At 37.7% G+C, this 15,474-nt stretch overlaps 1 protein-coding gene and 1 long non-coding RNA gene across 3 annotated transcripts; both read left to right on the top strand.

The window, feature by feature from the left end:
* The first annotated feature begins 5,564 nt into the window (after nucleotides 1-5,564).
* On the top strand, nucleotides 5,565-14,947 carry LOC144660809 (uncharacterized). Its single transcript, XM_078521539.1, has 4 exons — nucleotides 5,565-5,617; nucleotides 6,603-6,928; nucleotides 13,526-13,675; nucleotides 13,967-14,947. The coding sequence occupies exons 2-4, from the start codon at nucleotides 6,613-6,615 to the stop codon at nucleotides 14,497-14,499; spliced, it is 999 nt and encodes a 332-aa protein (XP_078377665.1). The 5' UTR covers nucleotides 5,565-5,617; nucleotides 6,603-6,612; the 3' UTR covers nucleotides 14,500-14,947.
* On the top strand, nucleotides 7,795-12,011 carry LOC144661126 (uncharacterized). 2 transcript variants are annotated; one of them, XR_013572211.1, is made up of 2 exons: nucleotides 7,795-8,032; nucleotides 11,938-12,011. It is a non-coding gene; the product is annotated as an uncharacterized LOC144661126 (long non-coding RNA). The 2 variants fall into 2 exon arrangements; XR_013572219.1 differs by lacking the exon at nucleotides 11,938-12,011 and adding an exon at nucleotides 10,815-10,843.
* Nucleotides 14,948-15,474: the final 527 nt, after the last annotated feature.

The following is a 15,474-nucleotide window of genomic DNA, read 5'->3' as shown; positions in this document are numbered from 1 at the left end:
GTCATTTACATCTTTGCCTTATACTTATTCATATTGGCGGTGTTTTTGCTTCAAATATATCTTAGAAGAAATAAAAGTACTGAACAACCAGCTTTATAGGCAATGATAGGGCTTTTAAGTTATCGAAAGTTGGAGCGTTATTCTTGTGCATCGTGTCCCAGAATTTCATCTTTGACGATTCATCTTGCTCCTGTCAAGACACAGTTTCCAACCTTTTGCACCACAAATTCTCTCACCTTTTTTTGCTTTTTTTGACCACGCTCTTTGGTATTTAACAGCGACAGATCGTTCGTGGCATAACTATAAAGTCAGGTTTGATTTTCTGGTGGCGAAAATACTTTTAATTACTTAAGGATGGCGAGCAATAAAGATTCATCCTTCTTGCGCCAATCTTTCCTACCGGGAGTAGACTTGTTGCGGGAAAACTTCTTGGCTCAATCCAAACATTGTGTGTGTAATATCAGCAATCTGTGACAGGGGATTATAGAACAGTGCCGCTCTACTCAATGCTGATTACTTCTTGGATATGTCCACGATCTCTCCTGCTCTTTTCCCTATCCCATTTAGCCATTCAAGACTGTGATCAGCACTGACCTGGCTGCATTTGCTTGCATTCCATTTGAAAAGGAAGTTTCCCTTCATAAGGCAACATCGGGCAGAAACTTGCAAATATAGATCCCACATCCCCTCTCTATGAGCCCGTGTGAGAATTAAGAGGATAGAGTCCATTTCCAGGTAGTTCCAACAAAACGTGAAATTGACCTTTTCTTCGGATCTTTGTGTTACAAATTCGTCGTCAAGGGCATATGTTTCTTTTCAAAAATTTGTAATTTTTGTGTTCTATTAACATTAATGCAATTATTTTCACCTTTTTAGTTTTTTGCAACGTTTTATTTATTTTGAGTACCTTTTTTAGTAATTTTGGGCGATTTTCTGACGTTTTGGGAAAATTATGAAATCCAAGATGGCGGATCCAAGATGGCGCCTGTTTTGACATCATGATGTAATTGTCACGTGATGTGACGTAACCATTACATATGACGAATTACAAAAATAGATTTTTGGACATACTATATATCCTCTAAATTTCATTGTGATTGCTTTAATATTACGGATAGGGTTAACGGTGTAATGACGTCATCTTAGGTGTCTTTTTTTGTGACGTCATTTTGAGACTGAAGATCGCAAAAAAAACTTTGATAACAAGCATTTTCGTTTTCAGCAGGTTAAATTACTTAAGAAAACTACTGTTACCAACTTTTACGAAAAAATGCCCCTTGATTTATCTGAGAATGACTTTACGCAAATACCGACTAGTATACACTGCAATTTTACCCCAGATTTCTCCAGTTCCCGATTCCACGAACCATGCAATTTTCGTTTCGCTTGGAGGTTAACGAAAGCGGGATTTCATTGTGCTGAAATAGTGGATCACGATTTCTCGATTTCCTTGTTCGTATTATCGCGGGAGGTTTGAGAAACTGCGTCATTCATAGAGGTCTCTTTCTGTTTAAAGTCATAATTTAAGCGATAAAAATTTTTCGGACACTTTTTACTTTTGACCTTTCATTGCAGTCTGTTGTAGTTTCGGGTCCGTGGAATCAGGATTTTCGAACAAACATTATGAGAACAAACCTAGATCAACACAAGGAGTTTATTCTCTACACACGAAGAGCAGGCGCATGTACATAGGTCCGCAGATCATGCCTAGAAATGGCATTACAAACTATAACATCCTCCTCCTTCTGAGAAAGAAGGCTAAAAGAACAGTACTAGACAAGGTACTTAAGTAAACAAATAAATAAAAATAAACTGAAAATATCATCATATTGTCAAGTGTACATTGTCCGAACAGAGTCTTCAATCAACAGCAAATAGAAATCCAGGTCTAAAATGTGCATATCACAGTTAAGTTTATAGGTTCAACTTGTCAGGTGATTTTATGTGATCGACGGAGTGGAATCTCTCTGGACAGATGCTCGGCTGGTGATGTGAGGCAAGATGTGCTGGGGGTTACTGAAGTAATCTGTTGACTGGCTGAGATGATTCCACTTGGTTGAGCACTGGGTACTGCGGTGCAGCTTATATCTGGTGATACTGGTTCAGGTTCTGTCATGCTTGTGTTGTTGCCTTGTGTTTTGACCTCCTCTCCAGTAGGGCGGATGTGGCGGTGGTTTCGCCTAAAGGTACTACCGTTTGCCATGGCAACAACATATGAGCGAGGGGTCTGTACAGTGCTCTCAATCACACCAGGATCCCATTTGTGACTTTGTGGGTTTCGTACACGCACTGCGTTATCAGGGTGTAAGGCAGGAAGGATCTTTGAGGTTTTGTCATACTGTGACTTCTGCTGGTCCTGCCTTGCTTGAAGTTTGACATGTTACCATCTGCTGACAAAGAAAGGCTGGGCTTAGAAACTGCTGGGAGGTTGGTTTGATACACACTTGAGTTCAACAGTTCGGATGGAGATGGGATGTTATGATCAGGCGACGTGCTTCGCATGCATAGCATGGTAAGATGAGGGTCTGCACCAGATTCTTTGCATTTTTGTATGAGGTTCTTTACAGTTTGAACAGTTCTTTCAATGAAGGAATTAGCTTGTGGGAAGTATGGACTTGTTGTAACATGAACGAAACCATATGTGCTGCTGAATTCCTGAAAGTGGGCAGATGTGAACTGTGTGTCATTTCCTGTGACAAGTTTGCTTGGGATTCCATGCTCTTCAAATATGGCTTTCAAATGTGCAACAGTTGTGTCTGATTGCATGTTGTCCAATTTCCTCACCAATGGAAACTTGCTGTAGTAGTCTGATACCAGCAAGTAAGGCGAGTTGTTCCAGAAAAACAAATCAGACCCTAGCGTGTGCCATGGTTTAGGTGGAATGTCATGGGGCACAAGAGGCTCTTTCACATTTAAGTTCTGATAAACAGATCTAGACTAGAAAACTACAAGTTGAAAACAGTTAATCACCACTTGAGCCATTCGCTTCTGTCCGGTCATCCGGTCAGCAAACAGCTTACAGTAAGTATTTTTACCGAGTCAGACAACCAGCCTAGCCGCCTACGCAGGCGCTCTTTAGGCTTGTCACGCGTTCCTCCCCCACGCGTGCCGTGCCCAAAGAGCGTATGCGTAGGATGCTAACCAAGCTAACAATGAGCCTGGGGCCTATGTTGTTGTTGTTGTTTTTCTCGCGTTTTACAGATCAACCGTGGCCATAAACTGTGGTAAATGGGGTTATAAGATCGTTGGCGCATAGATCTTTTTTAAAAGATAAAATAATCGCCTCTTTTTGAAACCATTTGAGTGGCGAGATACTATCTTTATCGATTCTTGATATGAGTCCTTACAATTGCGACGATCGGGATAAAGACATGTCCGTGGGAGACAAATGGCAGATATTTCCGAGATAAAGGAAGAAGTTCGCAACAAATTCAAACGAAACCCAACATTTTAAAATAACACAAAATGATGTAGGAAAATAGTGACAAATAAGTAAAGGATTGTACGGTATTTGATATCTCTACTTGTAGTAATTAAGGCAGTGAATGTATGTTGTATTCTTACAGTTTGTATTTTCCTTATTGTTATTGGCACAATAGCACTGAAGTAAGCTAGAAAGTTAAAATGAAACTATCAGGAGGAGACTGGTGGCTCCTGGTGCTGTTTAAAAATAATTTTAACTCACTTAAGGTTTGTATTCGTTCATGGAACAATCAGGACATAATTTCCGCAGCACTCAGGTTTTGTAATAACTTATAAAAGTTGTAATTAGGTAAAAGACAAAAACATAAATGGATTTGAAAAATAATCATTTTCCGACCTTTATAATAAGATACAAGTAGAATTGATAAAGAAACAATTATGTGAGGCCATATTAATTCATCAATAGTTGAATTACTTAGTGGTCAGTGGCATAATATGGAATTTGCGAGCTAAACAGAGGGTCCTGAAGCGGGGAGAAGTCTAAATCCAACTTCACAGCTCAAAGTTTGTCCAAATCCTGTTTTTTTTTTGGTTTGTGATTCCCAGTCCCACTGACCCAAATTCCATTTTCCCAGTGCCAAATAGGCAAATCCTAGTTCCCATGTTACCCCCTTCAGACCCCTCTACATACACAAACTAACTCAAACAGCATTGTGTTATTTAACGATTGTAATAGTATAACTTCAAGTCTTCCTCCCAATATGAAAATGTAAATTAAAAATATTAAACTGTATTGCACTGATAAAACTGTGCTTTTCACTCATTGCTGATTGTTTATGTGGTATTTTGTGAGAATATAAATGGGATTTGTTTTTTGTTTTTTGTTTTTTGTTTTTTTACATAAATAACATCACAGAAAAATGCCGCCTTTGCATTAATCACCAGAAATATTTCTTTTCTTCCGAAAGGCGGTAAAATGTTTTAGAGCCTCCGATTGGGGTTAAAACGTTTCCCTTTTCCTGACAAGGAAAATTTGGCAATTTCCCTCTTGTTTCCCATTAATAAATTTAATTAGTTGAAAGCGAATTCAAGGTTGCGGGCCACTCGTTCAACTTTTCATACATTTCTTATCGTTCACGTTTCCTACATTTAAAACAACTTGACTTTCAAAGGGCCATTGTAAGTCAGCCTATCTGTAAATTGTCATTTTACAATGAAAATCTGGCTTTTAGTTCAATTTCGAGCAAACGACGGTTTAAATAAATCGTGAATGAAATGCAAAGGCGCACACAAAAGCTAAACAGTGCAATGTGGTTTCTTCCTTGCGAACAACTCACTTAACTTTTTTTTAATCTTTTACGTTTTCAAATTTAAAAAAAAAAACTTGACTTCCAAGGGCCCTTTTACGTCAGTATATCTTTCAATCGTCATTTTACAATAAAAAACTTGGCTTTTCCTTCAGTTTCGGGCATATATGTTTTCCCGTTCTAAATTACGATTTGAAGCTGGATTATAGGAGGCAGCTTCCTTGCTGTTTAAAAAACATGATCGTTGGGGTCCGTTGCTGTTTTCAATTTCACTTTACAGACTTTAACGTATGTTTGGACCGTAGATCTTCTTAAAATTAAAAACTGGCAGACCCACATGATTGTAGAAACAGGCCTTATTATTTTTTGTTAAAACTGTGGCATTTTGTCAGTTTGTAGTCACCTCTCGCTGTACTAGTCAGCAACGCCTGAGAATGGTGTTGAATCGATCGAGAGATGGAAACAAGAACGGCGCAATATATTCAAAGCCTGCAGAAGCCACAATTTAGTAATATTTCGCCTATTAATAATTTGTTTTTTTATTTTTGCGATAATTAAATTTAACACCTCGAGTATACACACGTTATAAATGTTAAAAACAGTGCAGAGTGCACGCGTTTTTCTCAGTCGATACGTGTTCGTGTTATTTTAATGAAAGGTAGCCAATGTAAATTTACCACCTAGAGTTGACAACAAGAAAAAGTTTTAATTAAAAGAAACAAGCAGAGTGCGCATGTTGTCCTCAATGGACACAAGCTATTCAACTATTCACTTGTCAAGCAGGCGACCGCTCGCTCTATACATTATTAAAAACGTTTAATATCAAGAGTTTGCCGTACACACATTTTCGAAAAGAAGCCAGCGAAACGGATTCTTTCCTTGAGCAGGTAAAATGCGCTTTTTGTGGTAATAGTGTAATTGACTCACATTATATACGAATTGTGAAAAGCAGCTGTGTGTTTTCTCACATTACTGGCATTTTGTTAATTTTACAATATACCTTTATGGGAGTGTTCAGTCTAAAAAATGCAACGCGTTGGGTTACGTATATACATGACAGATACTTTAACCCGATACAAATCATATAAAAGGTTACTGTATAAAGCTACTAACAAAGAAATTGCTCATAATTTCGTTGATCTGATCTTTTTTTTATATAAAATCGCCATCAAAGGCGCTATAAAAACCGTGCTCGTCTCTAACCAATTTTTGTTTCCCTTGGAGGTTCGAATATCGGAATTCCACTGTTGGACTCCCAATTAATTTTTCTTGGTTCGATTTATCGGGGCACACAAATCAAACGATAAAAGCTTTTAGGACCAATTTTGTCCTTTCAGTGTTGTCTTTTCATTATTAATCTTTATTTGTAATACTGAAATTGAGGACAAGAAGTCAAAACAACGCTTGTTGTGAAGCAGGTGCAAAGGTGCCATGAGGTTTTTGAAGCGCAGCTATATAAGCTCACATTATAATTATACCAATAGTTAAAAGTAACTTGCCCATGAATCGAGTATAGCCGTTAAATAGATTTGAACAAAACAATTTTCTCTATCAGCTCTTAAACGCTTGGAAACATAAAGGCACGAAATATTCAGGGAGGGGGGTAGGTAGAAGCGAACATTTGTTTGTGTAAAAAGACAGAAATTTGCTTTACAACGCTAAAGATTTAGCTACAACCTTAAGTCATGACGAGGTTTAATAACATGAGCGATAAATCAGTTAAGTAGATAAACAATATGACAGAACGAATTACAATCAAATTTCAGTGAAGAATCCTCATTTCTTGCCGAAACAAGTCAACACATGAAATGCTCATACCGTTTCTATGAAAGTTTTAACAGATGTTTTATATAATTTAACCGACCTTTTTAGAACAACCCCAATGGAAGCTTTGTTATTTGCCCTGTTCTGCACCTTGGTCCACCTCGCAGCGGTTTTTGCAGCCCAGCCGCACAGTGGTGCATGCCGGGACAACAGAGAAGAATTTGGTTTTGATTTACTTGGGCATGACTTCAGGGGCATGCAAGCTGACAATTTTGCTCGTTGCTTCTTTGAGTGCAGTTTAGAGGAAAGATGCCAAAGTGCGACATATCTTTGGAATAAAAAAGAATGTAAAATGAAAAACGAAACAAAGAAGTCGAGACCTGAAGATTTTGTGGAAAATCCTTCTGCTACCTATATGGAGAATAACTTTAGAGGTATAATAACCAAGAAGTAACTCTTCTAAGAAAAATTTGCATTTACATTTTGATGAATTAGTCCAGTCCCTGAACTCTCCCTACTCCCGCCCTACAGGGGCTGAACCTAGGCGGGTTCAGCCCCTGTAGGCCTCGCAAAAGGGAGAGATCACTAGTAGATCAAAGACTGGACTATAGTTGAATTAGAGCACAGGTGTATATGCATACTATATTTGTTATATCGCTTTCTGTACAAGCCTGTGATTGGTTTAGTACGGTACGGTACGGCTGCACTAAGTTAGGTTCATCACGTTTCTTTGACGAATCGCCGGTTATCTTTTGTTTGAAGCTTTAAGGAAGAACAGAGACAAAGTTGTGGACCTTGAAACATGGTTTAAATCCATACAAACGTCTCTTCAGCGTCCCCCAAAACCATATAAACTCGTAATTTTCTTTATGATTTTTGTGATGGCGGAGCTCCACGCGCCGAAGGCGCGTAGCGTAGCTCCATTGGTAACATGCGGGTACAAGGGAACAGACAGGGCAAATGGTATCCTATCGAACCGAGAAATTTTGGTTGTCGCGTACGTACGTCCGTCCGTACGCACGGATTAGGCCTGGGAACGAGCTAGGCTCCGGTGGCAACCCGCGTCTTTTGGCGGGAAAAATCATTACTATCAAGGCCTTAGCAAAAAAGTTTTTTAAAAACGATTTCTACTCAGCTAAGCTTTATATAGTAGGAAGTTTTAAACGCGAGGAAAAAAAAGTCATTCTTAGCTCTTGTTGACAATGTTAGAATTACACGAAGGGGAGACTAACTTGAGGAAGTCCGCTGTGTGAAAAGTCAGAAAACAATCTCACAGCATGCCGATTTACCAAGCGTACGCATGATTTCACTACTAAGCATGAAGACTCCTCGATTGAAAAGCACACGAAGAACTCAGTTTTAAAGACAGTTTATTACAGATACATTATTTCTGGATATATTCCTCGTTTCACCCGCGATGACAACCATAGTTAGTAGAGGAGTAAAGATTGTGGCCGATCGAAATGGAAAATCTTCCAAGCTTCTTGGTGAGTTTGAAGCAAAGACGGTCAAAGACAACATTCCTTTACGAAAACAAGGTGAGCTATTGATGTTCATTTTTTAACAGATTAGAAAAGTCTTTGGTATTTAGATTAACCAGCATTCAACCTAATACACTGTACATCATTTTTAAACGAAGCTGGGTTCTAGCTCTCAGTCGTGTACCGGTATGTCAAACAAGGACATAGACTTAATGAACTGAAATTCGTTTTGTCTTAAACACGAGTTGTATTCAAAGCATACCTTACTTCTGGTTTTTCCTATCCGCGTTAATTTGTTTATTCTGTAGTTAAATCACCGAAGTAGGAAGAACACACCACTTTTAAACGTTGGAAAGAGTACAGAACAAGTAGAGAACAAAATTTACATGAAAATTTGTAAGAATGTGGTCGAGTCAGATGCAATACAGTATGGGGCCCAGTTCTCGGCCACTATAGACGTAAACTAGTATTTCTTTTCTCAGAATAACCAAAGAAACTTGAAATTTCTGCCAGAGCTTTCTACATTATTCAGCTTTTTGGTGTAAAGCTATCGACCGGTTAATAATTAATTATCCCAAACAATAATAAAAATAAAATCTCCTTTTGTGGGCCCAGTTCTCGGCCACCAAAAAGCTTATGCGTAATTTCCGTATAAAAAGGCTCAATTAATTTTCACAGTCATAAAATCACTCTGTAAACTTATTTATGTTATATCGATCGCAAAATATTTTTATGAGGCTTTTTGCAGGTTCTTGCAAAACCGCAGAATTGTGTTGTGTGACCAATGCATTTAGATGGTTTACTTTGCAGTGGAAGGGTCTTGAAAGAGTTAGGTGTTGTAGAAATAATAAACAAGACAAGAGTTAGCTCAAAACATAGAGATTTAATTGAACTTTATTTTTAAAACATTTCTTTCTTTTATTCTGGCTGCAGTAGATGAAATTATATTAAAAACCAAGCGCTAAGCTGTGATAGCGAGCAGGGTGGCCGAGAACTGGCAAATACGCAAAAGTCGCACGGAAAAATTCCGAAGTAAATTAAGACCAACAAAATACAAAGAATCAACGAAAAGTTAACTAGAAAGCTGAATTATTTTACGTTTCACATGCAAAAAAATTAGCTCTTTTGGTTGGGGCTTTCGGATAAAATACGAATTTAACTGCATCCAAGAATTTCAAGGAGCCGTAAACAAACAAGATTTCGGGAAAACAAATTAACCTACCTCCGCGTAAACTCGACGTGTGAGCTTTCTATAGCGTGTTGAAGGATCAAACTAACGATACTTAGAGCACAAGAATCAGTCTATCGCAAATGTAAATCTATCGCTGGATGTAAATAACTTTTTGTTTTAATTCAACTGAGGCGTGAAAAAACGCGTTGAACACAAAGTGGCCGAGAACTGGACCCGGCCGAGAACTGGGCCCCATACTGTATAGGGGACATTGCTAGCTGAGAGTCTTAGCGAAATATAGTTTCTCCATGACCTCTGTTATTTTTCACTGAGAACTTTGCGTAGTCTTCCTTATTTTAGTTTTTATATTTTTATCATATGAATGTTATCATAATGAGTGAAAACGTTTTGTGAAAGTTTTGTATTTCTTATCTGATTTTACAGCCTTTCTCAGAATAAATAAATTAGTTTTTTCATATTTTTATAACTTACCGTATTTAATTGATTGAACGCCTCCCTCGAATGAGCGCTACATAATAAACGTCGCCCTCAAATAAACGCTGCATCATGATGATGCAGCATTTATTCGAATAACAGACTCGGAAAGCAAATGCAGTAATAATCAAGCTTGAGCAGGCCAAAAAAAATATTTTTCTTGATTGTAACAAGGTTTTAAGGTATTGAAATTAACTTTTCAGGCATGCACTAAAACATGTTTCTGTTTTTTTTTTTTTAAAAAATTTAAAAGTTCAGTTACCATACTATTGCTTACAAGAAATAAATTGAATTTTAAATGAACGCCGCCCTCGTATAAACGCTTTCCTCTAATAAACGCCGCACTCGAATCACGAAAAATTAAATAAACGCCGTGGCGTTTAATCGAATAAATATGGTACATAAAAGAATATAGCACAGATTCTAAAATGTTATGCGAAAGATCATGAAATTTTCTTAAGTTAAAACAACCAAGCTGATCCTGAAGTTATAATGTAGGATAAGGGCTTGGAAAAAAATAAATTCCAGATTGCCCTGTGGTTAACAAGCAGCTCTCAAATTTTGCTTGCCTAGGACTGTGCATGATTATGTTTCTTAGTAAACTTGTGACTGTATAATTTACATGTAGACGACTTGCCTGGGCCTTTTAACCTAAATTACGCAAACAGGCACGAAAAATTAATTGCTTGACAGAAAAATCTACTTGCCCCAGATAATCAGAGGGTACTTTTTTAGCCCTGTGGCTATGAGCATTGCTTTCTGGAAGGTTGCACATGACTCGTACAATTCTTTAAGCCTTTCAAAGTTTTCCAACTTAAAGCAGTAACTAAATCAAATATTTTTGCCAATTTTTTTTCTACAAGAGAAGTAGGATTAGTTTTTGATCGTGAAAAAAATAAGTTCAAAATGGGCCTGTCTGCGATGACTCGAGGATTATATAATTAAAAGTAAATAATACATACATGTATTATTTATTTACATGTACAACAAGTTTTTTGAGGTCAATTTCAGTGAGAAGTATTTATGGAGGGTGTAAGATGCAGTTTGAAGTTATCATTTATTTTGGTAAATCTGTTGTCTTTCTAAAACTTGCTGTTAGGATTTTCATACTTTTTGCCAGGATGCAAGTTAAGAATTTTACAGGTTTTTGATATGTATAAATTTTGTTTTCAGTGCAGGGAAAACAGTCAAGGGGTGCAGTTTGAAATTGGTGATGCAGGTAATCATTACATAAGTGTCAGCTTATACCTTTCTTTAGCTAGATATTAAAGAAGCTCCATGACACATTAGTGCATGAAACTTGTTTTTCAAGTGTAAAACTTTTGGGTGTGAAAAATGGTATGCGTTTTAACCCCTTGGTAAGTTTACATTGTATATTTCCCTAAAATCCTCGTTCAATTGAGGAATTTAATATACACAATTTATATGTAACAGCACATGTACATAAAATGTTTTTATTGTTCAAGTAAAATGTTTTCGTTGTTCATACAATGCACCCCTCCCCCACCGTGGAGGAGGGGTATGAGGGCAAAGAACCAACAAGATCTGCTACCTCTACCTGACCCGACAAAATACCGGAATACTTGTAATGATTTTGTGGGAGAAGTGCAAATTGACCTGTTGTGTTTGAATTCCTTTTGTTAATACCTTAATTAAACCTTAATAGCTAATAAGCTCAAGCCCTAACTTAACATAAATTGTCTTGTTGTGGTACCAGGCAAATGTAGAAATAGAACTTAAACTCAGCTGAAATTTTACGTGAACACAAAGACTTAGTAAAATTTTAGAGCTGTTTAGGCCAGAAAAGCCAGCTGGGCTTGTTGATGAACCGGCTAAGTGTTTTCTTAGCTACATCCCTGATAAAAGTTTTAGGGAGAATATGTAAGCTTTCCTGGACTTAATCACAGTACTTTCAACAGCACCTGTCAGAGATAAATAATTATAAGAGTCTCAAAAGACACATCATTTTGTAGGGAACTCTTGAATTAAGCCGGTGTTTCACACCCCAAAACATTCATCAAAGCCTCGCCATGTGCCGGGTCTTTTTGATAGCACTATTAGTCTCTTCAGTAGGTAAAAAAAGGTTTTGCTGACACACTCACTCTGAAAGGACTTTTTGGTTCTAAACATACATGTATCCCCCAACACATTCCCTGGCCCATGCAAAAATTGGAAAAATAACTCTCTTTTTTATGTATCTTTATAATGTTCTGAATAAATTCAATTAAAATTATAAATATTCATTTGATGTCAATGATCATCAACAAAATGGTATCTGTTATTTTCCCTTTTTCAGGGTTAACACGAGTAGCAGAATTTCCACAGAGAGTTGCAGACACAGAGAGAGAGAGATAAATGAGCAATCAGAATATATTATTTCTTCATTGCATGTACAACTAATACTTATGTACTCTGTGTGAAATACAATTTATGTGGTCAGGTGTAATTTTAAAGTTAATGAAATAGAGCCAGGTAAGGCTCATCCATGTACGTATTTCTTAAGGGATCTCTGACAACACAATATAAAAATCATCCGGCTACCCAAACATTTGTGGGAGGTTTGGTGACCTAATGGTTATTGTGCTGGACTCCGGATCGAGCGGTCCGGGTTCGAGACCTGGCCCGGGCACTACGTTGCGTTCTTAGGCAAGACACTTTACTCTCATAGTTCTTCTCTTCACCCAGGTGTATAAATGGGTACCGGCTTATTTACTGCTGGGGGAGGGGGGGGTTAACCCTGCGATGGACTAGCATCCCATCCAGGGGGAGTAGAAATACTCCTAGCCGCTTAATAATGCTGCAGAAACCTGGTTACGCTCCAGCCTGATGAGCCACTTGGCTCATCAGCAGGCTTTACCTACCCAAACATTTAATTCCCAGTGCCCACACTGTGAAGAACAGTTATCATGATAATGAGATACACAGTTCATCAATCTATAAATTAATCTCACATGTTGCAATACAATAATAACTGATAAAATATATGTTGTTCATAGGCAAATTTTTACTTCACCAAAACCGAACTCAGTCATTAAATAATAAAACATTAAACACAGCTGTTTTGTTTGTGGGTGTGTCTCACAGATTAGTTATTTGTTGTTATTTATAGTATCGGGAAATAATACTGTCACTGTTCCAATAGGGCCCCCGTTTGAGGGGGGGGGGGGGTGGGACAAGCTACATGCAAAACTTTCCAGTTGTATGCTATGTACAGCTATAACATACCAGTTATGGTGGGTGTATGGATATTTTCTAGAGCAACGCTTTCTTTGTTCTAGTTTCTCTTTGAGAGTTTATATATCTTTGGGAGGTAATGCACAAACTGCTAGATGATCATCCTCTTTTGATTGATCAACTATTTTTACTTTTATTTGGTGCTGTTGTTTATGGTGAAAAACAATACATAATATATATAAAGAAAATAACACGAATAAAAAATCATTCTAAAAAAAATGTAAAGGGCATATAACCGGGGAGCTCCGCTTTTAGGCTTGCCTAAATCTATATATTACTCTTTAAAATTAGAAAACATAGTGATTTTCATCCTATTCTTTCAAATAATGGGTCTTTGGCAGGATTTTACAGCTGTTAAAAACGGATACAAATTTTAAAAGTTTATATGGTTTTGGGGGACACTGGCTCACAATTAGAGACGTTTGTATGGATTTTGAACCGTTTCAAGGTCCATAACTTCGTTTCTGTTCATCCTAAAAAAAATTGGTCAAATGACCAATCTCACCAGGAATTTTCATATGGTGGTTTCAGATTATCGATTAATTAAAATTTGAAACTTGCCTCAGTTCCCTGTGCAACTTCGGAACGGCCAATGTGTGAATGAATCTATACCGTCTTCCCTTTTTTATTGTCTTGCTTGTTCGTTACAGCAAAGAAAGGTTCAAAATCTTTGGTCCCATGCTCTTCTTGCAAGGATATCTTTAAAAGCGGTGACGCTCAGGGAGATGGTGAATACTGGATCGACCCAACAGCCTCAGGGAACCCCTTCATAGTGTTCTGCGAAATGCTAACTGATGAAGGTCAGTAAGGCAGGCAGGCAGACAGACAGACAGACAGACAGACAGACAGACAGACAGACAGGCAGACAGACAGGCAGGGCGGCAGGCAGGCAGTCAGTCAGTAAGTCAGCCAGCCTGTCCGTCGGTCGGTCTATAACATCTATAACAGCCAATGAGCTATTCAGAAAGATTTACGATAAAATTAAGCAATGGCACGTCCGGCTATTGAGCCCGTTTGCACTGGTTAATTTTGGTATTTTAAAAAATTATAATCTCGATATTTTTTCCCAATGCAAATTATTTTTATCGCAGGTGGATGGACGCTCATTAGTCGTTTTGTAATGAAAGATCAGAACTCTGTGCAGGATACAATCAAGACCTCAAATTCTTACAGAGAGATTCTTCCTAACTACAACACCAATAACCAATTCCTGTTGCGAGATGGCTTCAATCAGTTGAAAAATGACATAAGCTTCACACAGATCCGGTTTTACTGTTTTAAAAAGGAGAGAGGCCGAGTGTTTCACATCATGACTAACAAAGATACCGAGGGAGCTAACGTGGTGAAGTTTTTTACCGAGTCTGACACCATGCCTCCAGCTTGTGGTTCTTTCACACTCCTCCCTGATGACAACTCATCCTTGGCTACAAGGTGTGACAAGTGGGGTTATCCGACGAAGGGCGGTCGATGGGGACATGGTCAGGTTAAAACGAACAGGCGTCTCTTCTCAAGACCCGTGGTAATCACAGGTCAACAATTTTTTCCTATGTCGGTTGATTACGACTGTGACGACAATGGTGAAAGCATGTCCTTAGGAGACACATGGATGGTATTTGTGCGGTAAGGAAACTGACTCAGTTCTAAAGCATGACGTAACAAACACACTTTTGGGTATATGCTTATAAAAAGACTTGAAGACAACATGTAGAGAACAGTTTATCACTACTTGAGCCATTCGCCACTGACCGGTCATTCGGTCAGCTTACAGCTTACAGTATTTTTTACCGAGTCAGACAACGAACCCAGCCCTTGGCCATAAACTGTGGTAAATGTGGTTATAAGATCGATAGGGGCATAGATCTTTTTAAACTGATAATGGCCTCTTTTTAAAACCATTTTGGTGGCAAGAAACTTTCTTTTATCAATTCCTTGATACGAGTAAGGTAAGGTAAAGGTAAGGTAATTTATTTAATGTCAAAAAACACAGGAAAAAAAATTACCCAAAGCCAGTTGCAAGCTATAGATTGTGTGTGTATAGTTGTAGACCTTTTTTGCGCTACTAGTGTTTTTTTCTTCTTCTTCTTCTTCTTCTTCTTCTTCTTCTTCTTCTTCTTCTTCTTCTTCTTCTTCTTCTGTCAAATTATTACAAGTATTGTAAAAAGTAAAAAAAAAAAAAACGGCTATTGTGTATTAGTGTTGTTATTATTAGTGTTTAAGTATTGTAAGTATTGTGCTAGCTGTTATTGTAATTGCACTTATTATTGTAAGTAAGGCGTGTTTTCGATCATCTAAATAATAAAAAAATAAAATAAAATAAAAAATAATAATAATGTATTTTGACAAAACAAAAATGGAATTTGCGAGCTAAATAGAGGGGCCTGAAGCGGGAGAAGTATAACTCCAACTTCCCCGCCCAAAGTTTGCCCAAATCCTGTCTTTTTGGTTTGTGATTCCCAATCCCAGTGACCTAAATCCTATTTTCCCATTGATAAAGTAGGCAAATCCTACTTCCCATTTTACCCCTTCAGGCGCGTTTAGGTTCGTCTAAATATAAAGCCAATAACTAACCACTATTTATAAAATAACTCAGATACTACGC

This window comes from Oculina patagonica, chromosome 1 (genome assembly GCF_052425735.1).
Source record: "Oculina patagonica isolate OP01 chromosome 1, crgOcupat, whole genome shotgun sequence".
Taxonomy (NCBI): Eukaryota; Metazoa; Cnidaria; class Anthozoa; order Scleractinia; family Oculinidae; genus Oculina; species Oculina patagonica.
The sequence above is the reverse complement of the archived record's forward strand: the minus strand, read 5'-3'. Positions and strand labels throughout refer to the sequence as shown.